The 26,087-nt window shown below is 42.4% G+C and overlaps 4 protein-coding genes across 5 annotated transcripts; all 4 read left to right on the top strand.

Moving 5' to 3' along the window:
* Positions 1–257: 257 nt before the first annotated feature.
* On the top strand, positions 258–3,536 carry LOC308398467 (serine/threonine-protein kinase pim-2-like; the record flags this gene model as incomplete). Its single annotated transcript, XM_080885124.1, has 7 exons — positions 258–297; positions 688–924; positions 1,299–1,393; positions 1,533–1,883; positions 1,973–2,153; positions 2,240–2,410; positions 2,484–3,536. 7 exons carry the CDS (start codon positions 258–260, stop codon positions 2,573–2,575), a joined length of 1,167 nt encoding a protein of 388 aa, XP_080741250.1. The 3' UTR covers positions 2,576–3,536.
* Positions 3,537–7,268: 3,732 nt separating this feature from the next.
* Positions 7,269–11,546, top strand: LOC308398466 (serine/threonine-protein kinase pim-2-like; the record flags this gene model as incomplete). The annotated part of the gene is made up of 7 exons (XM_080885123.1): positions 7,269–7,308; positions 7,698–7,934; positions 8,309–8,403; positions 8,542–8,892; positions 8,982–9,162; positions 9,249–9,419; positions 9,493–11,546. The coding sequence occupies 7 exons, from the start codon at positions 7,269–7,271 to the stop codon at positions 9,582–9,584; spliced, it is 1,167 nt and encodes a 388-aa protein (XP_080741249.1). The 3' UTR covers positions 9,585–11,546.
* Positions 11,547–12,662: 1,116 nt separating this feature from the next.
* LOC308398991 (serine/threonine-protein kinase pim-2-like) lies at positions 12,663–14,332 on the top strand. 2 transcript variants are annotated; one of them, XM_080885899.1, is made up of 6 exons: positions 12,663–13,132; positions 13,271–13,318; positions 13,403–13,621; positions 13,711–13,891; positions 13,978–14,148; positions 14,222–14,332. In XM_080885899.1, the coding sequence occupies exons 3-6, from the start codon at positions 13,442–13,444 to the stop codon at positions 14,311–14,313; spliced, it is 624 nt and encodes a 207-aa protein (XP_080742025.1). In that variant the 5' UTR covers positions 12,663–13,132; positions 13,271–13,318; positions 13,403–13,441; the 3' UTR covers positions 14,314–14,332. The 2 variants fall into 2 exon arrangements, with proteins under 2 accessions (XP_080742025.1, XP_080742024.1); XM_080885898.1 differs by having other exon boundaries at positions 12,663–13,621.
* Positions 14,333–21,871: 7,539 nt separating this feature from the next.
* Positions 21,872–26,087, top strand: LOC308398465 (serine/threonine-protein kinase pim-2-like; the record flags this gene model as incomplete). Its single annotated transcript, XM_080885122.1, has 7 exons — positions 21,872–21,911; positions 22,302–22,538; positions 22,913–23,007; positions 23,146–23,496; positions 23,586–23,766; positions 23,853–24,023; positions 24,097–26,087. The coding sequence occupies 7 exons, from the start codon at positions 21,872–21,874 to the stop codon at positions 24,186–24,188; spliced, it is 1,167 nt and encodes a 388-aa protein (XP_080741248.1). The 3' UTR covers positions 24,189–26,087.

Here is a 26,087-nt window from a genome sequence, read left to right as displayed (position 1 = left end):
TTGTCTGCCAGAGTGTTTTTCTGTAAACTACTTTGAACTGCTGGCAGTCAGTGAAGTCACTGAAAGGCAAGATTCTATGTTGTGTTGCCGTAGTTTCCAGTTTACTTATAAAGCTCACTTACAGAATTCAGTTAGAAAAGTCAAGCATTTGAAAGGTGCACATTTGAAGGAATATTAAGTCAGTATTAACTCATTACGGTTTACATTTTCGATTTTAAAGGGTCTCCGAAATTACAATGAAAGAGGAAACAAGAAAAATGACCACTCCAGGCGATAAGAAAGATTCAGGAGATCAAGGTAAGTAAAATAATAAAATAAAATCCTGGTAAAATACAAATCCTAGAACTGTTGACACTGTGTGAATCATTTTTAGAGCAATTGAATCATATGTTTGATTGAAAATAGCTTTAATACAAGATGTCTAATCAAAGAAAGGTTACCGGTCTTTTGGTAAAATAAGGTAATAAGTTTATTCTTGGACTCAACAGTAAAAACAGACCAACAAGTGTCATCAAGATCTAAGACTTAGTGAACCTAGTATCAATTCGCACTGGTCAGTTTTTTTTTATCCCAAGAATAAACTTGTGATAATTTAAGCAAAAGCAATTTCAAATTCTTTGCCATCAAACTACTTCCAGTCCTGATGTCGGGGACTCTTTTTCACCACTGTGTTGTTGTCGTTTATAGATTGTAAGAGCAGGACTGCTAAAAGAAAGGCCAGTCCTGAAAAGAAGACCCCAATAAAAAGGAGGAGGGTCGCTGACCAGGCTGGTCCTTCCACCAGCTCAGATGTGGTCAAAGGAGTGAAACGCAAGGTTGTGCAAGATGAAGAGGGCACAACAAAGAAAGCAAAGAGGGCTAAACTGCTTGATCATATAAGCGGTGACAAGGAGCAAGCATCCTCCTCGTTGGACTCTGGTAAAGGTAGGCTAATTAGTTGAATAAGGGGGTAGATTAAGTGTGGTTGCTAGGTTTAAGATATTGGTGTTTAGTGTTTGTGTCTATCATCCAGTGAGCTGATGTGCTTTTGGTGTTTTCCACATCTCCAGACTTGAACAACAAACAGGAGTGCACAAAAAATGGCAAAAGAAAGGCCACGGGAGACAACAGAGAGTCACCCAAGAAAAAAAGAAGGAATGTGGACCAGGACAAAAAATCAGTGGCAGACCAAAAACGTAAGTAGCAAGCAGCTTGGGTTTTATATTCAGGGGAAGGGCAAAAGGAACATTTAGGCTACAGAGGAGAGTAATTTGTGTCACAGCTGTAATAAAACAAGATTTGCTGTTTTGTCTGTTCAGGTGAATTCCAAGCCAGATATGTGGAGGAGCACCAGCTCGGAGAAGGAGGCTGTGGAGCAGTGTTTGCGGGCTACCGGATAGAAGATCGTTTTCCAGTAAGTGTTCAGATGATGGTAGTAAGACAGGCAGTAACGCAGATAATGGATAATATCGTAAACTGAAACGTCACTCTGTGTTTCCACCTTTCATTATGTCATACTGAGGAAATGCTCACCAATGCTCTGTGTCTTTTAGGTTGCCATCAAACACATTCCCAAAAATAAAGTCTACTGCAAAGTGGCGGTAAGCATCCAACACTTGAATCAGTTTTACATTACTGGATTGAATGCGGCGTTCCTCATCATCCACTTTGTTGTAACATTTCAGGATGAAAGCGGGAAGAAGCTCTCGGTGGAAGTGGCCATTATGCTTAAACTTGCAGGTGAAGCAGAAGGGTCAGTGGGAATATCAGCACCTGTGTCCTTGCTGGAGTGGTTCGACATTGGCAAAGAGCTGATCCTGGTGCTGGAGAGACCTGTCCCTGCTGTGGACCTGCAAAAATACAAAGCAGAAAAAGGAAGAACTTTACCAGAGGACAAGGCCAAGGTAGGTTGACTGGGAGAGCCTTGGACTGTACAGCGTTCAATCAAGGCAGAAAAGCATTAACTCATTATTGTGTTTTTCATCTTTTCCAGGTCATTCTGAAGCAACTAGTTGATGCTGTAAAGGAACTTGAGGATAAACACATCTTTCATCGGGACATCAAGGGAGAAAACATTCTGATTGAGACCGGCTCAGATGTGCCTCGAGTTCGCATCATCGACTTTGGACTGAGCTGCTTTGTTAAACAGCGATCTCTGTATCGCATCTTCTATGGTAACATATTCTGCTCCTGCTTTTCACAGATGTAACAATTTGTGTCTTTTGTTTTAGAAGAAATTGTAATTGTGTCTGTTTGTTAGGCACGCCTCTTCACACCCCTCCCGAGTGGTACAGGAGGAGCTGCTACAGGTGTGGACCCACCACGGTGTGGCAAATGGGAGTGGTGTTGTATGAAGCGCTTCATGCACGGGACTTTAGTACCGAGAGGTTCCTCGCAAAGAAACTGAGCATCAAAAAGCGTCTGTCCGCAGGTAAGAAAACTTCACACTTCCAGATTCACTAGAACTATCATCTTCATCTTTTTGATCTTTTCTTTCTTTCAAGGATGCCGGAATTTCTTGGAGGCATGTTTAACTACAGTCCCGGAGAAGCGCCCAACACTGGAGGAGCTCCAGCTTCACCCCTGGCTAAGATAACACACACAAACACACAATTCACACCTTATCATGCAAGTGTGATACATTGTGGTAACTTCCTTTCTTTTTTCTGTTGGACAGGAATAGATAGGATGGGTCAATCTTAAAAAATAAATAAATAAAAATTGAGCTTTTTTGGAGCTCCTGTAACCCCCCCAGCCATCCCAGGAAAGGGGATCTCTCTTTGAATGGGCTTTCCCGAGGTTTCTTCCCATCGATCTGGCCCCCTGGGGAGTTTTTCCTCGTCTTCATAGAGAGCTTGGGCTGGGTCAGGAGCTCCATCAAAACTGTCTTTATTTGATGACTTTAATGTCATCAAATAAAGATGTGTTTTACTTAAAGAAAAATTTGATCAAAATAAAACTTGTTTAATTCATCTTTGCTGAGGATTCTCCTTCGTTACTATTTTGTTTTGTTTTTGTTTTTGTTTTGTTTTTTATTACCCATGGTGCATTTTGACAAATAAGAAAACTGAATCAGGTCAAAGTGTGCACAAAGACAGTCACACTGCAAATGATCTGAAGACTTGCATCTGTTGCTCTAACCCCCAACTAGTTTAGACAGATTTCCTGGTTCTACCAGAGGTTTTTTCCTTCAAGAAGGGAGTTTTTCCTTCCCACTGTTGCTGAGTGTTTGCTCATAGTGGGTTGTAAAAGCATAAAAGTTAATAAGAGGCATTCAAAACAGAGTTATCACAGAGGGAACTATATAGCTTAAATGTACAATTTCTACAGGACAAATTATAACTGTAGCGAGATTCAAATGGACAAAAGCGAAAGAAAAATATTACAGATTTGTTTTATTAATCAAGAATAAACTTTATTATACACAACTCTAAATTTCAGTTGGTCTTAGTCAGATGTGTTTTTAATTCAATCCTGCAACACTGTGCTCGCTGCCATCACTTTATATCTTAGTGTGCAATTCAAATATATACTTATTACAATATTTTTCCCCCTTAACTCTCAACTCGTGTTTTTAAAATGTCTGTGATCATGTTTGTCCGTTGACTTCTGTCTGGGCCTCGAACGATTCATCAGACAGGTTGGCAGCCTCCAACTGATGCTCCAGACTTTCATCATCGCCTCTATTCTGATCAACTCTTATCTTAAACTTAGTGATGAACTCATTACTGGCCAGCGCGCCCTCCTTTTTAGGGCATGTGGGCTTTGATAGTCGCTCTGCAAAGAAAATTCACAAAACATTTCTTATTTGGTAAGCTTGTTAACAAATTTTAGTTCAGTTTTGCTGAAAGTTATAGCATGCATCAGGTAAGAAGCAATTGGTTCTTAAAAAGCATATACATTCCCCAAAACATTTTTATTATGTGCATTTTGGAGAATAAAAGATTGTACACAATTTCCCTTTTTGAAGTAAAAAGATTATTAAGTCTAATTCTTACTTATTCAGTAGATTAAAGTATTGAAACATCATTATTCATAAAATATGCACATTACAAAATTAAAGTTATTCAAAAATTACTCAAGTACTTACTCCAATACTCACATTATTCAAGTAAATTTAATTTTTGCCAATGTAATGTCACATAAAATCTTAATCTGAATAAGGGATTTGAACCCCACTGTCACGGCCAGGGGATCAGCAGGCCGCTGACTAGTAGTGTTCTCTCTCTCTCTTGCTCTCTGTCTCTCGCTCTCTCGCCAGGGCGGAACTCATGGTGGGTTCACGCCCTCGGCCCACGCCCCTCTGAAGAGGAAACACCTGGGCCTCATCAGTGCAGCCAGCATTTAAGCCAGGGAGTGGCTTCTACTCATCGCTGGACCGTTGTGTGTGACTCGTGCCAGTGCAGCCCGGCTCTGAGCAAGTTCTCTTTTGCTTCCCTGTGCAAAACCTCTAACATGTGTTTCCTTCTGTACATAGATCCCCTGGACCCGACTCTGCATTCCCCGAGCGGATTCCCTTTTTGTGTGAGTGTTTGGAGAGAGAGTCAGAAGAGGAGCAAGTGGCTTTTCCCTACCTGGATTTCCCCGGAGCCTTTTCCCTGTCACCGCTTTGTATATAGCACTATCCCCTGCACTGTTTGTATATACACCTGGTGGAACTGTAATAAATACTGACTGTGCCTCTGAGTCCTGCTTGTGAGTCCTCAAGCGAACCGTGACACCCACACAGATGAGAGCTTAGCAGTGAAGCTCTCTCTTAAAATTTGAGTTATAAAGTCAGAAGTTATCACGGACAGAGATCCATGTTCTTTTAACATAAGAAAGAATATTTGCTGGAATTGACATTAATCCAAGCCCTTAAAACGCCATTTTGGATTAAGCATTTCCTCTTAGAAAAGTCTTCAATGAGCAGGAAGCTCCAGTACTGGCGCCGGTGAGGTCGGCTGCCGTCACGACTGCTCCGACCACTTTTTCTTTGTCTTTGTTTTTTAAGTTAGTTTTCAGCGTTTCTAAATCGGCAAAATCATCACCATTGGGTACATTAGGTATGACAGTGACACTCTTGTTTCTATTGGTATACAATGTACTCACAATTCGAAGTTTTTAACTCCGGATCCGAGCTGGCCGAGTGAGATCTTGAGGGAGAACAAAGGGAAGCGGCGGCGGCCTAGAGGGAAGCGAGCCGGCGTCAGGAACAGGCTGAGAGCTCGTGCACACCGCACACCTCTGCCTAGCATCCTGCTCGCCAACGTCCAGTCACTGGAGAACAAGCTTGACGACCTCAGGGCCAGGGTAAAGTTCCAGAGAGACATTCGGGACTGCAATCTCCTCTGCTTCACCGAGACATGGCTGAACCCAGCGGTGCCGGACCACGCCATCCAGCCGGCAGAGTTCTTCTCGGTTCACTGCATGGACAGGACACGGGACTCGGGGAAGTCAAGGGGAGGCGGCGTGTGTTTAATGGTGAACAACAACTGGTGCAAAAGTGCGAACGTTGTTCCTCTCACACGCTCCTGCACACCAAATCTGGAACTTCTGTCCATCATGTGTCGTCCTTTTTATCTACCTCGGGATTTTACATCGGTCATTGTAAGTGCCGTTTATATTCCACCACAAGCGGACACGGTCACCGCCTTATGCGAGCTGCATGAGGCACTCACACAGCACCAGACACAACACCGGGACGCTGCGCTTATTGTGACTTATTACAATGACGGGGGACTTTAATAGCGCCAACCTCAAACGCGCAGCGCCGAAGTTTTATCAACACATCACCTGCCCCACCAGAGGTGAAAGGACACTGGACCACTGCTACACCACGGTCAAGGACGGCTACAAGGCACAATCCCGCCCTCCGTTTGGCAAATCTGATCACGCCGCCATCTTCCTGGTCACTGGTCACTACATTCTTCATTTCCGGTTAATACTTGTACAGCTGCTGTTATTGTGTGTATATATATATATTTATTTATTTATATTTCTTCATACATTCTTATATAGTTCTATATTGTGTATTTTGTTGTACAGTTATTTTATTTTCAACTTTAATTTATATATTTTATCTTATTCTTTCCCAGTTAAATTTACCCTTCATTCTAATTTGTGTTGTACAGTTATTTTATTTTTAACCTTAATTTATATTTTATTCCTTCCTAGTTAAATTTACCCTTTTTAATTTTTCATATTTATTTCCTATCTTTTTCATAGCCTTTTCCTTTTTTGTTTTCTTTAGGTCACGAGCAGTTGTCCAAGCGTTTCACTACATATCGTACTGTGTATGACTGTGTACGTGACAAATAAAATTTGAATTTGAATTTGTACTGAAAAAGAAGCCAACATCAACTGCTAAACGTGCTAAAAGTAAGTAAGTCCCCGTAGACTCCTATGATCAAAGCACATACAGTATAAAAGTTATAGGTTACAGATCTGAAAAGTAAAACAAATGTCAAAGTGCAAAAAGACTTATGGTCCCATAGAAGTCTATTCCATTTGCCGGGAATTAGGTGAACACCTTTGTGACAAATTTAATGGCTCAGTCATTTGTTCCATGTCATATTTAATAAAAGACCGACATGGTGGCATGTTGAATTGTCCATTTTGCACATATTTGGTCATTCTAAGCGTCAGAGGGGGAAAGATCATTCTGGGAATGCCTACTGGCATTAAGAGTGACTAGACATGACACATGGGACACAGGGGCAAGGCAAAGTAACAGAAACCTAAAGCCTAAGAATGTAACACAAGAAGAAAACAATAAAGAGAACCAAAAACATACATAAGAATAATCAATGAATATAAATGAACAAACACAAAACACTGGGTCACAGACTCAGTACCATGACAGTTAAATGTACATAATAAATACTTTAAATCAGATGACAATGTAGCTGACACTGTGTTTATTAGTGTGTGGTCAACCACAAATCTTCATACTGTCATCCATACATGAGGTCTTTATACAAATGATGAAAGAAAATGAAAGAAACTGTTTAATTGATATGAAATGATTGAATCATATGAAATATTATGGCTTTGTCTGCCAGAGTGTTTTTCTGTAAACTACTTTGAACTGCTGGCAGTCAGTGAAGTCACTGAAAGGCAAGATTCTATGTTGTGTTGCCGTAGTTTCCAGTTTACTTATAAAGCTCACTTACAGAATTCAGTTAGAAAAGTCAAGCATTTGAAAGGTGCACATTTGAAGGAATATTAAGTCAGTATTAACTCATTACGGTTTACATTTTCGATTTTAAAGGGTCTCCGAAATTACAATGAAAGAGGAAACAAGAAAAATGACCACTCCAGGCGATAAGAAAGATTCAGGAGATCAAGGTAAGTAAAATAATAAAATAAAATCCTGGTAAAATACAAATCCTAGAACTGTTGACACTGTGTGAATCATTTTTAGAGCAATTGAATCATATGTTTGATTGAAAATAGCTTTAATACAAGATGTCTAATCAAAGAAAGGTTACCGGTCTTTTGGTAAAATAAGGTAATAAGTTTATTCTTGGACTCAACAGTAAAAACAGACCAACAAGTGTCATCAAGATCTAAGACTTAGTGAACCTAGTATCAATTCGCACTGGTCAGTTTTTTTTATCCCAAGAATAAACTTGTGATAATTTAAGCAAAAGCAATTTCAAATTCTTTGCCATCAAACTACTTCCAGTCCTGATGTCGGGGACTCTTTTTCACCACTGTGTTGTTGTCGTTTATAGATTGTAAGAGCAGGACTGCTAAAAGAAAGGCCAGTCCTGAAAAGAAGACCCCAATAAAAAGGAGGAGGGTCGCTGACCAGGCTGGTCCTTCCACCAGCTCAGATGTGGTCAAAGGAGTGAAACGCAAGGTTGTGCAAGATGAAGAGGGCACAACAAAGAAAGCAAAGAAGGCTAAACTTCTCGACCATATGAGCGGTGACGAGGAGCAAGCATCCTCCTCGTTGGACTCTGGTAAAGGTAGGCTAATTAGTTGAATAAGGGGGTAGATTAAGTATGGTTGCTAGGTTTAAGATATTGGTGTTTAGTGTTTGTGTCTATCATCCAGTGAGCTGATGTGCTTTTGGTGTTTTCCACATCTCCAGACTTGAACAACAAACAGGTGTGCGCAAAAAATGGCAAAAGAAAGGCCACGGGAGACAACAGAGAGTCACCCAAGAAAAAAAGAAGGAATGTGGACCAGGGCAAAAAATCAGTGGCAGACCAAAAACGTAAGTAGCAAGCAGCTTGGGTTTTATATTCAGGGGAAGGGCAAAAGGAACATTTAGGCTACAGAGGAGAGTAATTTGTGTCACAGCTGTAATAAAACAAGATTTGCTGTTTTGTCTGTTCAGGTGAATTCCAAGCCAGATATGTGGAGGAGCACCAGCTCGGAGAAGGAGGCTGTGGAGCAGTGTTTGCGGGCTACCGGATAGAAGATCGTTTTCCAGTAAGTGTTCAGATGATGGTAGTAAGACAGGCAGTAACGCAGATAATGGATAATATCGTAAACTGAAACGTCTGCTGTGTTTCCACCTTTCATTATGTCATACTGAGGAAATGCTCACCAATGCTCTGTGTCTTTTAGGTTGCCATCAAACACATTCCCAAAAATAAAGTCTACTGCAAAGTGGCGGTAAGCATCCAACACTTGAATCAGTTTTACATTACTGGATTGAATGCGGCGTTCCTCATCATCCACTTTGTTGTAACATTTCAGGATGAAAGCGGGAAGAAGCTCTCGGTGGAAGTGGCCATTATGCTTAAACTTGCAGGTGAAGCAGAAGGGTCAGTGGGAATATCAGCACCTGTGTCCTTGCTGGAGTGGTTCGACATTGGCAAAGAGCTGATCCTGGTGCTGGAGAGACCTGTCCCTGCTGTGGACCTGCAAAAATACAAAGCAGAAAAAGGAAGAACTTTACCAGAGGACAAGGCCAAGGTAGGTTGACTGGGAGAGCCTTGGACTGTACAGCGTTCAATCAAGGCAGAAAAGCATTAACTCATTATTGTGTTTTTCATCTTTTCCAGGTCATTCTGAAGCAACTAGTTGATGCTGTAAAGGAACTTGAGGATAAACACATCTTTCATCGGGACATCAAGGGAGAAAACATTCTGATTGAGACCGGCTCAGATGTGCCTCGAGTTCGCATCATCGACTTTGGACTGAGCTGCTTTGTTAAACAGCGATCTCTGTATCGCATCTTCTATGGTAACATATTCTGCTCCTGCTTTTCACAGATGTAACAATTTGTGTCTTTTGTTTTAGAAGAAATTGTAATTGTGTCTGTTTGTTAGGCACGCCTCTTCACACCCCTCCCGAGTGGTACAGGAGGAGCTGCTACAGGTGTGGACCCACCACGGTGTGGCAAATGGGAGTGGTGTTGTATGAAGCGCTTCATGCACGGGACTTTAGTACCGAGAGGTTCCTCGCAAAGAAACTGAGCATCAAAAAGCGTCTGTCCGCAGGTAAGAAAACTTCACACTTCCAGATTCACTAGAACTATCATCTTCATCTTTTTGATCTTTTCTTTCTTTCAAGGATGCCGGAATTTCTTGGAGGCATGTTTAACTACAGTCCCGGAGAAGCGCCCAACACTGGAGGAGCTCCAGCTTCACCCCTGGCTAAGATAACACACACAAACACACAATTCACACCTTATCATGCAAGTGTGATACATTGTGGTAACTTCCTTTCTTTTTTCTGTTGGACAGGAATAGATAGGATGGGTCAATCTTAAAAAATAAATAAATAAAAATTGAGCTTTTTTGGAGCTCCTGTAACCCCCCCAGCCATCCCAGGAAAGGGGATCTCTCTTTGAATGGGCTTTCCCGAGGTTTCTTCCCATCGATCTGGCCCCCTGGGGAGTTTTTCCTCGTCTTCATAGAGAGCTTGGGCTGGGTCAGGAGCTCCATCAAAACTGTCTTTATTTGATGACTTTAATGTCATCAAATAAAGATGTGTTTTACTTAAAGAAAAATTTGATCAAAATAAAACTTGTTTAATTCATCTTTGCTGAGGATTCTCCTTCGTTACTATTTTGTTTTGTTTTTGTTTTGTTTTTTATTACCCATGGTGCATTTTGACAAATAAGAAAACTGAATCAGGTCAAAGTGTGCACAAAGACAGTCACACTGCAAATGATCTGAAGACTTGCATCTGTTGCTCTAACCCCCAACTAGTTTAGACAGATTTCCTGGTTCTACCAGAGGTTTTTTCCTTCAAGAAGGGAGTTTTTCCTTCCCACTGTTGCTGAGTGTTTGCTCATAGTGGGTTGTAAAAGCATAAAAGTTAATAAGAGGCATTCAAAACAGAGTTATCACAGAGGGAACTATATAGCTTAAATGTACAATTTCTACAGGACAAATTATAACTGTAGCGAGATTCAAATGGACAAAAGCGAAAGAAAAATATTACAGATTTGTTTTATTAATCAAGAATAAACTTTATTATACACAACTCTAAATTTCAGTTGGTCTTAGTCAGATGTGTTTTTAATTCAATCCTGCAACACTGTGCTCGCTGCCATCACTTTATATCTTAGTGTGCAATTCAAATATATACTTATTACAATATTTTTCCCCCTTAACTCTCAACTCGCGTTTTTAAAATGTCTGTGATCATGTTTGTCCGTTGACTTCTGTCTGGGCCTCGAACGATTCATCAGACAGGTTGGCAGCCTCCAACTGATGCTCCAGACTTTCATCATCGCCTCTATTCTGATCAACTCTTATCTTAAACTTAGTGATGAACTCATTACTGGCCAGCGCGCCCTCCTTTTTAGGGCATGTGGGCTTTGATAGTCGCTCTGCAAAGAAAATTCACAAAACATTTCTTATTTGGTAAGCTTGTTAACAAATTTTAGTTCAGTTTTGCTGAAAGTTATAGCATGCATCAGGTAAGAAGCAATTGGTTCTTAAAAAGCATATACATTCCCCAAAACATTTTTATTATGTGCATTTTGGAGAATAAAAGATTGTACACAATTTCCCTTTTTGAAGTAAAAAGATTATTAAGTCTAATTCTTACTTATTCAGTAGATTAAAGTATTGAAACATCATTTTTCATAAAATATGCACATTACAAAATTAAAGTTATTCAAAAATTACTCAAGTACTTACTCCAATACTCACATTATTCAAGTAAATTTAATTTTTGCCAATGTAATGTCACATAAAATCTTAATCTGAATAAGGGATTTGAACCCCACTGTCACGGCCAGGGGATCAGCAGGCCGCTGACTAGTAGTGTTCTCTCTCTCTCTTGCTCTCTGTCTCTCGCTCTCTCGCCAGGGCGGAACTCATGGTGGGTTCACGCCCTCGGCCCACGCCCCTCTGAAGAGGAAACACCTGGGCCTCATCAGTGCAGCCAGCATTTAAGCCAGGGAGTGGCTTCTACTCATCGCTGGACCGTTGTGTGTGACTCGTGCCAGTGCAGCCCGGCTCTGAGCAAGTTCTCTTTTGCTTCCCTGTGCAAAACCTCTAACATGTGTTTCCTTCTGTACATAGATCCCCTGGACCCGACTCTGCATTCCCCGAGCGGATTCCCTTTTTGTGTGAGTGTTTGGAGAGAGAGTCAGAAGAGGAGCAAGTGGCTTTTCCCTACCTGGATTTCCCCGGAGCCTTTTCCCTGTCACCGCTTTGTATATAGCACTATCCCCTGCACTGTTTGTATATACACCTGGTGGAACTGTAATAAATACTGACTGTGCCTCTGAGTCCTGCTTGTGAGTCCTCAAGCGAACCGTGACACCCACACAGATGAGAGCTTAGCAGTGAAGCTCTCTCTTAAAATTTGAGTTATAAAGTCAGAAGTTATCACGGACAGAGATCCATGTTCTTTTAACATAAGAAAGAATATTTGCTGGAATTGACATTAATCCAAGCCCTTAAAACGCCATTTTGGATTAAGCATTTCCTCTTAGAAAAGTCTTCAATGAGCAGGAAGCTCCAGTACTGGCGCCGGTGAGGTCGGCTGCCGTCACGACTGCTCCGACCACTTTTTCTTTGTCTTTGTTTTTTAAGTTAGTTTTCAGCGTTTCTAAATCGGCAAAATCATCACCATTGGGTACATTAGGTATGACAGTGACACTCTTGTTTCTATTGGTATACAATGTACTCACAATTCGAAGTTTTTAACTCCGGATCCGAGCTGGCCGAGTGAGATCTTGAGGGAGAACAAAGGGAAGCGGCGGCGGCCTAGAGGGAAGCGAGCCGGCGTCAGGAACAGGCTGAGAGCTCGTGCACACCGCACACCTCTGCCTAGCATCCTGCTCGCCAACGTCCAGTCACTGGAGAACAAGCTTGACGACCTCAGGGCCAGGGTAAAGTTCCAGAGAGACATTCGGGACTGCAATCTCCTCTGCTTCACCGAGACATGGCTGAACCCAGCGGTGCCGGACCACGCCATCCAGCCGGCAGAGTTCTTCTCGGTTCACCGCATGGACAGGACACGGGACTCGGGGAAGTCAAGGGGAGGCGGCGTGTGTTTAATGGTGAACAACAACTGGTGCAAAAGTGCGAACGTTGTTCCTCTCACACGCTCCTGCACACCAAATCTGGAACTTCTGTCCATCATGTGTCGTCCTTTTTATCTACCTCGGGAATTTACATCGGTCATTGTAAGTGCCGTTTATATTCCACCACAAGCGGACACGGTCACCGTGTGTTGTACAGTTATTTCAAGCATCCTCCTCGTTGGACTCTGGTAAAGGTAGGCTAATTAGTTGAATAAGGGGGTAGATTAAGTGTGGTTGCTAGGTTTAAGATATTGGTGTTTAGTGTTTGTGTCTATCATCCAGTGAGCTGATGTGCTTTTGGTGTTTTCCACATCTCCAGACTTGAACAACAAACAGGTGTGCGCAAAAAATGGCAAAAGAAAGGCCACGGGAGACAACAGAGAGTCACCCAAGAAAAAAAGAAGGAATGTGGACCAGGGCAAAAAATCAGTGGCAGACCAAAAACGTAAGTAGCAAGCAGCTTGGGTTTTATATTCAGGGGAAGGGCAAAAGGAACATTTAGGCTACAGAGGAGAGTAATTTGTGTCACAGCTGTAATAAAACAAGATTTGCTGTTTTGTCTGTTCAGGTGAATTCCAAGCCAGATATGTGGAGGAGCACCAGCTCGGAGAAGGAGGCTGTGGAGCAGTGTTTGCGGGCTACCGGATAGAAGATCGTTTTCCAGTAAGTGTTCAGATGATGGTAGTAAGACAGGCAGTAACGCAGATAATGGATAATATCGTAAACTGAAACGTCTGCTGTGTTTCCACCTTTCATTATGTCATACTGAGGAAATGCTCACCAATGCTCTGTGTCTTCTAGGTTGCCATCAAACACATTCCCAAAAATAAAGTCTACTGCAAAGTGGCGGTAAGCATCCAACACTTGAATCAGTTTTACATTACTGGATTGAATGCGGCGTTCCTCATCATCCACTTTGTTGTAACATTTCAGGATGAAAGCGGGAAGAAGCTCTCGGTGGAAGTGGCCATTATGCTTAAACTTGCAGGTGAAGCAGAAGGGTCAGTGGGAATATCAGCACCTGTGTCCTTGCTGGAGTGGTTCGACATTGGCAAAGAGCTGATCCTGGTGCTGGAGAGACCTGTCCCTGCTGTGGACCTGCAAAAATACAAAGCAGAAAAAGGAAGAACTTTACCAGAGGACAAGGCCAAGGTAGGTTGACTGGGAGAGCCTTGGACTGTACAGCGTTCAATCAAGGCAGAAAAGCATTAACTCATTATTGTGTTTTTCATCTTTTCCAGGTCATTCTGAAGCAACTAGTTGATGCTGTAAAGGAACTTGAGGATAAACACATCTTTCATCGGGACATCAAGGGAGAAAACATTCTGATTGAGACCGGCTCAGATGTGCCTCGAGTTCGCATCATCGACTTTGGACTGAGCTGCTTTGTTAAACAGCGATCTCTGTATCGCATCTTCTATGGTAACATATTCTGCTCCTGCTTTTCACAGATGTAACAATTTGTGTCTTTTGTTTTAGAAGAAATTGTAATTGTGTCTGTTTGTTAGGCACGCCTCTTCACACCCCTCCCGAGTGGTACAGGAGGAGCTGCTACAGGTGTGGACCCACCACGGTGTGGCAAATGGGAGTGGTGTTGTATGAAGCGCTTCATGCACGGGACTTTAGTACCGAGAGGTTCCTCGCAAAGAAACTGAGCATCAAAAAGCGTCTGTCCGCAGGTAAGAAAACTTCACACTTCCAGATTCACTAGAACTATCATCTTCATCTTTTTGATCTTTTCTTTCTTTCAAGGATGCCGGAATTTCTTGGAGGCATGTTTAACTACAGTCCCGGAGAAGCGCCCAACACTGGAGGAGCTCCAGCTTCACCCCTGGCTAAGATAACACACACAAACACACAATTCACACCTTATCATGCAAGTGTGATACATTGTGGTAACTTCCTTTCTTTTTTCTGTTGGACAGGAATAGATAGGATGGGTCAATCTTAAAAAATAAATAAATAAAAATTGAGCTTTTTTGGAGCTCCTGTAACCCCCCCAGCCATCCCAGGAAAGGGGATCTCTCTTTGAATGGGCTTTCCCGAGGTTTCTTCCCATCGATCTGGCCCCCTGGGGAGTTTTTCCTCGTCTTCATAGAGAGCTTGGGCTGGGTCAGGAGCTCCATCAAAACTGTCTTTATTTGATGACTTTAATGTCATCAAATAAAGATGTGTTTTACTTAAAGAAAAATTTGATCAAAATAAAACTTGTTTAATTCATCTTTGCTGAGGATTCTCCTTCGTTACTATTTTGTTTTGTTTTTGTTTTGTTTTTTATTACCCATGGTGCATTTTGACAAATAAGAAAACTGAATCAGGTCAAAGTGTGCACAAAGACAGTCACACTGCAAATGATCTGAAGACTTGCATCTGTTGCTCTAACCCCCAACTAGTTTAGACAGATTTCCTGGTTCTACCAGAGGTTTTTTCCTTCAAGAAGGGAGTTTTTCCTTCCCACTGTTGCTGAGTGTTTGCTCATAGTGGGTTGTAAAAGCATAAAAGTTAATAAGAGGCATTCAAAACAGAGTTATCACAGAGGGAACTATATAGCTTAAATGTACAATTTCTACAGGACAAATTATAACTGTAGCGAGATTCAAATGGACAAAAGCGAAAGAAAAATATTACAGATTTGTTTTATTAATCAAGAATAAACTTTATTATACACAACTCTAAATTTCAGTTGGTCTTAGTCAGATGTGTTTTTAATTCAATCCTGCAACACTGTGCTCGCTGCCATCACTTTATATCTTAGTGTGCAATTCAAATATATACTTATTACAATATTTTTCCCCCTTAACTCTCAACTCGCGTTTTTAAAATGTCTGTGATCATGTTTGTCCGTTGACTTCTGTCTGGGCCTCGAACGATTCATCAGACAGGTTGGCAGCCTCCAACTGATGCTCCAGACTTTCATCATCGCCTCTATTCTGATCAACTCTTATCTTAAACTTAGTGATGAACTCATTACTGGCCAGCGCGCCCTCCTTTTTAGGGCATGTGGGCTTTGATAGTCGCTCTGCAAAGAAAATTCACAAAACATTTCTTATTTGGTAAGCTTGTTAACAAATTTTAGTTCAGTTTTGCTGAAAGTTATAGCATGCATCAGGTAAGAAGCAATTGGTTCTTAAAAAGCATATACATTCCCCAAAACATTTTTATTATGTGCATTTTGGAGAATAAAAGATTGTACACAATTTCCCTTTTTGAAGTAAAAAGATTATTAAGTCTAATTCTTACTTATTCAGTAGATTAAAGTATTGAAACATCATTTTTCATAAAATATGCACATTACAAAATTAAAGTTATTCAAAAATTACTCAAGTACTTACTCCAATACTCACATTATTCAAGTAAATTTAATTTTTGCCAATGTAATGTCACATAAAATCTTAATCTGAATAAGGGATTTGAACCCCACTGTCACGGCCAGGGGATCAGCAGGCCGCTGACTAGTAGTGTTCTCTCTCTCTCTTGCTCTCTGTCTCTCGCTCTCTCGCCAGGGCGGAACTCATGGTGGGTTCACGCCCTCGGCCCACGCCCCTCTGAAGAGGAAACACCTGGGCCTCATCAGTGCAGCCAGCATTTAAGCCAGGGAGTGGCTTCTACTCATCGCTGGACCGTTGTGTGTGACTCGTGCCAGTGCAGCCCGGCTCTGAGCAAGTTCTCTTTTGCTTCCCTGTGCAAAACCTCTAACATGTGTTTCCTTCTGTACATAGATCCCCTGGACCCGACTCTGCATTCCCCGAGCGGATTCCCTTTTTGTGTGAGTGTTTGGAGAGAGAGTCAGAAGAGGAGCAAGTGGCTTTTCCCTACCTGGATTTCCCCGGAGCCTTTTCCCTGTCACCGCTTTGTATATAGCACTATCCCCTGCACTGTTTGTATATACACCTGGTGGAACTGTAATAAATACTGACTGTGCCTCTGAGTCCTGCTTGTGAGTCCTCAAGCGAACCGTGACACCCACACAGATGAGAGCTTAGCAGTGAAGCTCTCTCTTAAAATTTGAGTTATAAAGTCAGAAGTTATCACGGACAGAGATCCATGTTCTTTTAACATAAGAAAGAATATTTGCTGGAATTGACATTAATCCAAGCCCTTAAAACGCCATTTTGGATTAAGCATTTCCTCTTAGAAAAGTCTTCAATGAGCAGGAAGCTCCAGTACTGGCGCCGGTGAGGTCGGCTGCCGTCACGACTGCTCCGACCACTTTTTCTTTGTCTTTGTTTTTTAAGTTAGTTTTCAGCGTTTCTAAATCGGCAAAATCATCACCATTGGGTACATTAGGTATGACAGTGACACTCTTGTTTCTATTGGTATACAATGTACTCACAATTCGAAGTTTTTAACTCCGGATCCGAGCTGGCCGAGTGAGATCTTGAGGGAGAACAAAGGGAAGCGGCGGCGGCCTAGAGGGAAGCGAGCCGGCGTCAGGAACAGGCTGAGAGCTCGTGCACACCGCACACCTCTGCCTAGCATCCTGCTCGCCAACGTCCAGTCACTGGAGAACAAGCTTGACGACCTCAGGGCCAGGATAAAGTTCCAGAGAGACATTCGGGACTGCAATCTCCTCTGCTTCACTGAGACATGGCTGAACCCAGCGGTGCCGGACCACGCCATCCAGCCGGCAGAGTTCTTCTCGGTTCACCGCATGGACAGGACACGGGACTCGGGGAAGTCAAGGGGAGGCGGCGTGTGTTTAATGGTGAACAACAACTGGTGCAACAGTGCGAACGTTGTTCCTCTCACACGCTCCTGCACACCAAATCTGGAACTTCTGTCCATCATGTGTCGTCCTTTTTATCTACCTCGGGAATTTACATCGGTCATTGTAAGTGCCGTTTATATTCCACCACAAGCGGACACGGTCACCGCCTTATGCGAGCTGCATGAGGCACTCACACAGCACCAGACACAACACCGGGACGCTGCGCTTATTGTGACGGGGGACTTTAATAGCGCCAACCTCAAACGCGCAGCGCCGAAGTTTTATCAACACATCACCTGCCCCACCAGAGGTGAAAGGACACTGGACCACTGCTACACTACGGTCAAGGACGGCTACAAGCCACAATCCCGCCCTCCGTTTGGCAAATCTGATCACGCCGCCATCTTCCTGGTCACTGGTCACTACATTCTTCATTTCCGGTTAATACTTGTACAGCTGCTGTTATTGTGTGTATATATATATATTTATTTATTTATATTTCTTCATACATTCTTATATAGTTCTATATTGTGTATTTTGTTGTACAGTTATTTTATTTTCAACTTTAATTTATATATTTTATCTTATTCTTTCCCAAATTCAAATTCAAATTTTATTTGTCACGTACACAGTCATACACAGTACGATATGTAGTGAAATGCTTGGACAACTGCTCGTGACCTAAAGAGAACAAAAAAGGAAAAGGCTATGAAAAAGATAGGAAAATAAATATGAAAAATTAAAAAGGGTAAATTTAACTAGGAAGGAATAAAATATAAATTAAGGTTAAAAATGAAATAACTGTACAACACAAATTAGAATGAAGGGTAAATTTAACTGGGAAGAATAAGATAAAGATAAATATATAAATTAAAGTTGAAAATAAAATAACTGTACAACAAAATACACAATATAGAACTATATAAGAATGTATGAAGAAATCTAAATATAAATAAATATATACACAATAACAGCAGCTGTACAAGTATTAACCGGAAATGAAGAATATAGTGACCAGTGTTGTGCAAAACCAAAGTCCAGAAAGTCCAGTGTGTGTGTAAGAACCATATGTGTGGGTCAGTACTGTGTGGTGGTGTGATTGAGAGACCGTATCGCCTGCGGGAAGAAGCTCCTCCTCAGTCTCTCTGTGTTGGTCTTCAGGGAGCGGAATCGCTTTCCTGACCTCAACAGAGAGAACAGTCTGTTGTTGGGATGGCTGAGGTCCTTCACGATCTTCCTGGCCTTGGTCCAGCACCGCCTGCTGTAGATTGAGTGCAGGTCAGGGAGCTCGGAGCGGATGGTGCGCTCAGCTGACCGCACAACCCTCTGTAGAGCTCGTCTGTCCTGCATGGTGCTGTTCCTGAACCAGGTTAAGATGTTTCCCGCCAGGATGCTCTCTATGGTGCACGAGTAAAAGTTCCTGAGCACCTTGGAGGGCAGTTGGAAGTCTCTCAAGCGTCTGAGGTGGTAGAGACGCTGTCGGGCCTTTTTCACCACGGTGTTGATGTGACAGGACCATGACAGGTCCTGCGTGATGTGAACTCCGAGGTATTTGAAGCTGTCCACTCTCTCCACTGGGCACTCGTTGATGACGGGGGTCTGGTAGTTCCTCTCCTGCTTAGTGCTGAAGTCCACTATCAGCTCCTTTGTCTTACTGACGTTTAGAAGGAGGTTGTTCCTCTGGCACCAGTTCTCCAGATTCCTAATCTCCTTCAGGTAGGCCGTCTCGTTGTTATCAGAGATCAGGCCCACCACGACGGTGTCGTCAGCAAACTTGATGATGGTGGTGGAGCTGGTAGTGGCCACACAGTCATATGTGTACAAAGAGTACAGCAGGGGGCTCAGAACACACCCCTGGGGGGCTCCAGTGCTGAGAGTGGTGGAGGCTGAGACATGTCCGCCCATCCTTACTGCCTGTGGTCTGCCAGTTAGGAAGTTGGAGATCCACTGACACATAGATGAGCTGAGTCCCAGATGCTCCAGCTTGGTGGTGAGTGTGGAGGGAATTATGGTGTTAAATGCAGAGCTGTAGTCTATGAAGAGCATTTTAACATAATTCCCCCTTCTAGTGTCCAAGTGAGTGAGTGATGTGTGGAGGAGATGAGAGATGGCATCGTCTGTGGAACGATTTGGACGGTAAGCGAACTGTAGTGGGTCCAGTGTGTCTGGTAGTGAAGAAATGATGAAGTCTCTGACCAGGCGTTCAAAGCACTTCATCACTACTGAGGTGAGGGCTACAGGGCGATAGTCGTTGAGAGAAGCAGGGTGGGGTTTCTTCGGGACAGGAACAATGATGGACTCTTTGAAGCATGTGGGGATCACCGACTGAGATAAAGAGATGTTGAATATCTCAGTGAACACAGGAGCTAGCTGGTATGCGCAGTCTCTTAGGATACGACCTGGGATGCCGTCTGGTCCTGCTGCTTTCCTGGTGTTCACTCTCTTGAAGGCTCTCCTTACTTCATGCTCGGAGATGACGAGCACGTTTCCGGTGCTGGCAGTATCTTCCTGTCTGCAGCCCTTAGCGCCGCTAACACTAGCATTGTTGGAGACCTTAGCTGCAGCCTCAAAGCGAGCATAGAAAGTGTTCAGCTCGTCTGCCAGAGTCACGGCCGCGTTCGTCATACCGGTTGTTGGTGCTTTATAGTCCGTTATTGTCCTTAGTCCCCGCCACAGGCTCCTAGAGTCACTCTGTTGGAGTTGTGACTCTAGTTTCCTCCCGTAGCGCTGCTTCGCCTCTTTCACCGCCCTCCGCACGTTATATGACGCGGCTTTGTACGGGTCCATGTCCCCCGTCATGAGTCCCGTGTTGTAGGCAGCGGTGCGGGATCTCAGAGCGTCGCGGATGGTTTTATCCACCCACGGCTTCTGGTTGGGAAACGTTGTGATAGTCTTTGTCTCCACGGTATCATCCGCTAGTTTCCCGATGAATCCCACAACCGCTTCCGTAAACACGTTGACGTCATCGTCGGAGCTGTTTCTGAACATGCCCCAGTCTGCGTCATCGAGTGCGTCCTGTAACGCGGCCACCGATTGATCCGTCCAGCGCGCGACCTTCCTCTGAACCGGAACTTCCTGTTTCAGCCTTTGTTTGTATTTTGGCATGAGGAAGATGGCGGCGTGATCAGATTTGTCAAACGGGGGGCGGGATTGTGCCTTGTAGCCGTCCTTGACCGTAGTGTAGCAGTGGTCCAGTGTCCTTTCACCTCTGGTGGGGCAGGTGATGTGTTGATAAAACTTCGGCGCTGCGCGTTTGAGGTTGGCGCTATTAAAGTCCCCCGTCACAATAAGCGCAGCGTCCCGGTGTTGTGTCTGGTGCTGTGTGAGTGCCTCATGCAGCTCGCATAAGGCGGTGACCGTGTCCGCTTGTGGTGGAATATAAACGGCACTTACAATGACCGATGTTAATTCCCGAGGTAGATAAAAAGGACGACACATGATGGACAGGAGTTCCAGATTTGGTGTGCAGGAGCGTGTGTCCCAGTTAAATTTACCCTTCATTCTAATTTGTGTTGTACAGTTATTTCATTTTTAACCTTAATTTATATTTTATTCCTTCCTAGTTAAATTTACCCTTTTTAATTTTTCATATTTATTTCCTATCTTTTTCATAGCCTTTTCCTTTTTTGTTTTCTTTAGGTCACGAGCAGTTGTCCAAGCATTTCACTACATATCGTACTGTGTATGACTGTGTACGTGACAAATAAAATTTGAATTTGAATTTGTACTGAAAAAGAAGCCAACATCAACTGCTAAACGTGCTAAAAGTAAGTAAGTCCCCGTAGACTCCTATGATCAAAGCACATACAGTATAAAAGTTATAGGTTACAGATCTGAAAAGTAAAACAAATGTCAAAGTGCAAAAAGACTTATGGTCCCATAGAAGTCTATTCCATTTGCCGGGAATTAGGTGAACACCTTTGTGACAAATTTAATGGCTCAGTCATTTGTTCCATGTCATATTTAATAAAAGACCGACATGGTGGCATGTTGAATTGTCCATTTTGCACATATTTGGTCATTCTAAGCGTCAGAGGGGGAAAGATCATTCTGGGAATGCCTACTGGCATTAAGAGTGACTAGACATGACACATGGGACACAGGGGCAAGGCAAAGTAACAGAAACCTAAAGCCTAAGAATGTAACACAAGAAGAAAACAATAAAGAGAACCAAAAACATACATAAGAATAATCAATGAATATAAATGAACAAACACAAAACACTGGGTCACAGACTCAGTACCATGACAGTTAAATGTACATAATAAATACTTTAAATCAGATGACAATGTAGCTGACACTGTGTTTATTAGTGTGTGGTCAACCACAAATCTTCATACTGTCATCCATACATGAGGTCTTTATACAAATGATGAAAGAAAATAAAAGAAACTGTTTAATTGATATGAAATGATTGAATCATATGAAATATTATGGCTTTGTCTGCCAGTGTTTTTCTGTAAACTACTTTGAACTGCTGGCAGTCAGTGAAGTCACTGAAAGGCAAGATTCTATGTTGTGTTGCCGTAGTTTCCAGTTTACTTATAAAGCTCACTTACAGAATTCAGTTAGAAAAGTCAAGCATTTGAAAGGTGCACATTTGAAGGAATATTAAGTCAGTATTAACTCATTACGGTTTACATTTTCGATTTTAAAGGGTCTCCGAAATTACAATGAAAGAGGAAACAAGAAAAATGACCACTCCAGGCGATAAGAAAGATTCAGGAGATCAAGGTAAGTAAAATAATAAAATAAAATCCTGGTAAAATACAAATCCTAGAACTGTTGACACTGTGTGAATCATTTTTAGAGCAATTGAATCATATGTTTGATTGAAAATAGCTTTAATACAAGATGTCTAATCAAAGAAAGGTTACCGGTCTTTTGGTAAAATAAGGTAATAAGTTTATTCTTGGACTCAACAGTAAAAACAGACCAACAAGTGTCATCAAGATCTAAGACTTAGTGAACCTAGTATCAATTCGCACTGATCAGTTTTTTTTTATCCCAAGAATAAACTTGTGATAATTTAAGCAAAAGCAATTTCAAATTCTTTGCCATCAAACTACTTCCAGTCCTGATGTCGGGGACTCTTTTTCACCACTGTGTTGTTGTCGTTTATAGATTGTAAGAGCAGGACTGCTAAAAGAAAGGCCAGTCCTGAAAAGAAGACCCCAATAAAAAGGAGGAGGGTCGCTGACCAGGCTGGTCCTTCCACCAGCTCAGATGTGGTCAAAGGAGTGAAACGCAAGGTTGTGCAAGATGAAGAGGGCACAACAAAGAAAGCAAAGAGGGCTAAACTGCTTGATCATATGAGCGGTGACGAGGAGCAAGCATCCTCCTCGTTGGACTCTGGTAAAGGTAGGCTAATTAGTTGAATAAGGGGGTAGATTAAGTGTGGTTGCTAGGTTTAAGATATTGGTGTTTAGTGTTTGTGTCTATCATCCAGTGAGCTGATGTGCTTTTGGTGTTTTCCACATCTCCAGACTTGAACAACAAACAGGTGTGCGCAAAAAATGGCAAAAGAAAGGCCACGGGAGACAACAGAGAGTCACCCAAGAAAAAAAGAAGGAATGTGGACCAGGGCAAAAAATCAGTGGCAGACCAAAAACGTAAGTAGCAAGCAGCTTGGGTTTTATATTCAGGGGAAGGGCAAAAGGAACATTTAGGCTACAGAGGAGAGTAATTTGTGTCACAGCTGTAATAAAACAAGATTTGCTGTTTTGTCTGTTCAGGTGAATTCCAAGCCAGATATGTGGAGGAGCACCAGCTCGGAGAAGGAGGCTGTGGAGCAGTGTTTGCGGGCTACCGGATAGAAGATCGTTTTCCAGTAAGTGTTCAGATGATGGTAGTAAGACAGGCAGTAACGCAGATAATGGATAATATCGTAAACTGAAACGTCTGCTGTGTTTCCACCTTTCATTATGTCATACTGAGGAAATGCTCACCAATGCTCTGTGTCTTTTAGGTTGCCATCAAACACATTCCCAAAAATAAAGTCTACTGCAAAGTGGCGGTAAGCATCCAACACTTGAATCAGTTTTACATTACTGGATTGAATGCGGCGTTCCTCATCATCCACTTTGTTGTAACATTTCAGGATGAAAGCGGGAAGAAGCTCTCGGTGGAAGTGGCCATTATGCTTAAACTTGCAGGTGAAGCAGAAGGGTCAGTGGGAATATCAGCACCTGTGTCCTTGCTGGAGTGGTTCGACATTGGCAAAGAGCTGATCCTGGTGCTGGAGAGACCTGTCCCTGCTGTGGACCTGCAAAAATACAAAGCAGAAAAAGGAAGAACTTTACCAGAGGACAAGGCCAAGGTAGGTTGACTGGGAGAGCCTTGGACTGTACAGCGTTCAATCAAGGCAGAAAAGCATTAACTCATTATTGTGTTTTTCATCTTTTCCAGGTCATTCTGAAGCAACTAGTTGATGCTGTAAAGGAACTTGAGGATAAACACATCTTTCATCGGGACATCAAGGGAGAAAACATTCTGATTGAGACCGGCTCAGATGTGCCTCGAGTTCGCATCATCGACTTTGGACTGAGCTGCTTTGTTAAACAGCGATCTCTGTATCGCATCTTCTATGGTAACATATTCTGCTCCTGCTTTTCACAGATGTAACAATTTGTGTCTTTTGTTTTAGAAGAAATTGTAATTGTGTCTGTTTGTTAGGCACGCCTCTTCACACCCCTCCCGAGTGGTACAGGAGGAGCTGCTACAGGTGTGGACCCACCACGGTGTGGCAAATGGGAGTGGTGTTGTATGAAGCGCTTCATGCACGGGACTTTAGTACCGAGAGGTTCCTCGCAAAGAAACTGAGCATCAAAAAGCGTCTGTCCGCAGGTAAGAAAACTTCACACTTCCAGATTCACTAGAACTATCATCTTCATCTTTTTGATCTTTTCTTTCTTTCAAGGATGCCGGAATTTCTTGGAGGCATGTTTAACTACAGTCCCGGAGAAGCGCCCAACACTGGAGGAGCTCCAGCTTCACCCCTGGCTAAGATAACACACACAAACACACAATTCACACCTTATCATGCAAGTGTGATACATTGTGGTAACTTCCTTTCTTTTTTCTGTTGGACAGGAATAGATAGGATGGGTCAATCTTAAAAAATAAATAAATAAAAATTGAGCTTTTTTGGAGCTCCTGTAACCCCCCCAGCCATCCCAGGAAAGGGGATCTCTCTTTGAATGGGCTTTCCCGAGGTTTCTTCCCATCGATCTGGCCCCCTGGGGAGTTTTTCCTCGTCTTCATAGAGAGCTTGGGCTGGGTCAGGAGCTCCATCAAAACTGTCTTTATTTGATGACTTTAATGTCATCAAATAAAGATGTGTTTTACTTAAAGAAAAATTTGATCAAAATAAAACTTGTTTAATTCATCTTTGCTGAGGATTCTCCTTCGTTACTATTTTGTTTTGTTTTTGTTTTGTTTTTTATTACCCATGGTGCATTTTGACAAATAAGAAAACTGAATCAGGTCAAAGTGTGCACAAAGACAGTCACACTGCAAATGATCTGAAGACTTGCATCTGTTGCTCTAACCCCCAACTAGTTTAGACAGATTTCCTGGTTCTACCAGAGGTTTTTTCCTTCAAGAAGGGAGTTTTTCCTTCCCACTGTTGCTGAGTGTTTGCTCATAGTGGGTTGTAAAAGCATAAAAGTTAATAAGAGGCATTCAAAACAGAGTTATCACAGAGGGAACTATATAGCTTAAATGTACAATTTCTACAGGACAAATTATAACTGTAGCGAGATTCAAATGGACAAAAGCGAAAGAAAAATATTACAGATTTGTTTTATTAATCAAGAATAAACTTTATTATACACAACTCTAAATTTCAGTTGGTCTTAGTCAGATGTGTTTTTAATTCAATCCTGCAACACTGTGCTCGCTGCCATCACTTTATATCTTAGTGTGCAATTCAAATATATACTTATTACAATATTTTTCCCCCTTAACTCTCAACTCGCGTTTTTAAAATGTCTGTGATCATGTTTGTCCGTTGACTTCTGTCTGGGCCTCGAACGATTCATCAGACAGGTTGGCAGCCTCCAACTGATGCTCCAGACTTTCATCATCGCCTCTATTCTGATCAACTCTTATCTTAAACTTAGTGATGAACTCATTACTGGCCAGCGCGCCCTCCTTTTTAGGGCATGTGGGCTTTGATAGTCGCTCTGCAAAGAAAATTCACAAAACATTTCTTATTTGGTAAGCTTGTTAACAAATTTTAGTTCAGTTTTGCTGAAAGTTATAGCATGCATCAGGTAAGAAGCAATTGGTTCTTAAAAAGCATATACATTCCCCAAAACATTTTTATTATGTGCATTTTGGAGAATAAAAGATTGTACACAATTTCCCTTTTTGAAGTAAAAAGATTATTAAGTCTAATTCTTACTTATTCAGTAGATTAAAGTATTGAAACATCATTATTCATAAAATATGCACATTACAAAATTAAAGTTATTCAAAAATTACTCAAGTACTTACTCCAATACTCACATTATTCAAGTAAATTTAATTTTTGCCAATGTAATGTCACGTAAAATCTTAATCTGAATAAGGGATTTGAACCCCACTGTCACGGCCAGGGGATCAGCAGGCCGCTGACTAGTAGTGTTCTCTCTCTCTCTTGCTCTCTGTCTCTCGCTCTCTCGCCAGGGCGGAACTCATGGTGGGTTCACGCCCTCGGCCCACGCCCCTCTGAAGAGGAAACACCTGGGCCTCATCAGTGCAGCCAGCATTTAAGCCAGGGAGTGGCTTCTACTCATCGCTGGACCGTTGTGTGTGACTCGTGCCAGTGCAGCCCGGCTCTGAGCAAGTTCTCTTTTGCTTCCCTGTGCAAAACCTCTAACGTGTGTTTCCTTCTGTACATAGATCCCCTGGACCCGACTCTGCATT

This window comes from Rhamphochromis sp. 'chilingali' (genome assembly GCF_963969265.1).
Source record: "Rhamphochromis sp. 'chilingali' genome assembly, chromosome: 6".
NCBI classification, from domain to species: Eukaryota; Metazoa; Chordata; class Actinopteri; order Cichliformes; family Cichlidae; genus Rhamphochromis; species Rhamphochromis sp. 'chilingali'.
The sequence above is the reverse complement of the archived record's forward strand: the minus strand, read 5'-3'. Positions and strand labels throughout refer to the sequence as shown.

Coding starts and splice junctions, on each gene's coding strand:
- LOC308398991 (XM_080885899.1), top strand. CDS start 13,442: ATGCTTAAACTTGCAGGTGAAGCAGAAGGGTCAGTGGGAATATCAGCA. Junction 13,892..13,977: donor TCTGTATCGCATCTTCTATG/GTAACATATTCT, acceptor TCTGTTTGTTAG/GCACGCCTCTTCACACCCCT. Junction 14,149..14,221: donor CAAAAAGCGTCTGTCCGCAG/GTAAGAAAACTT, acceptor CTTTCTTTCAAG/GATGCCGGAATTTCTTGGAG.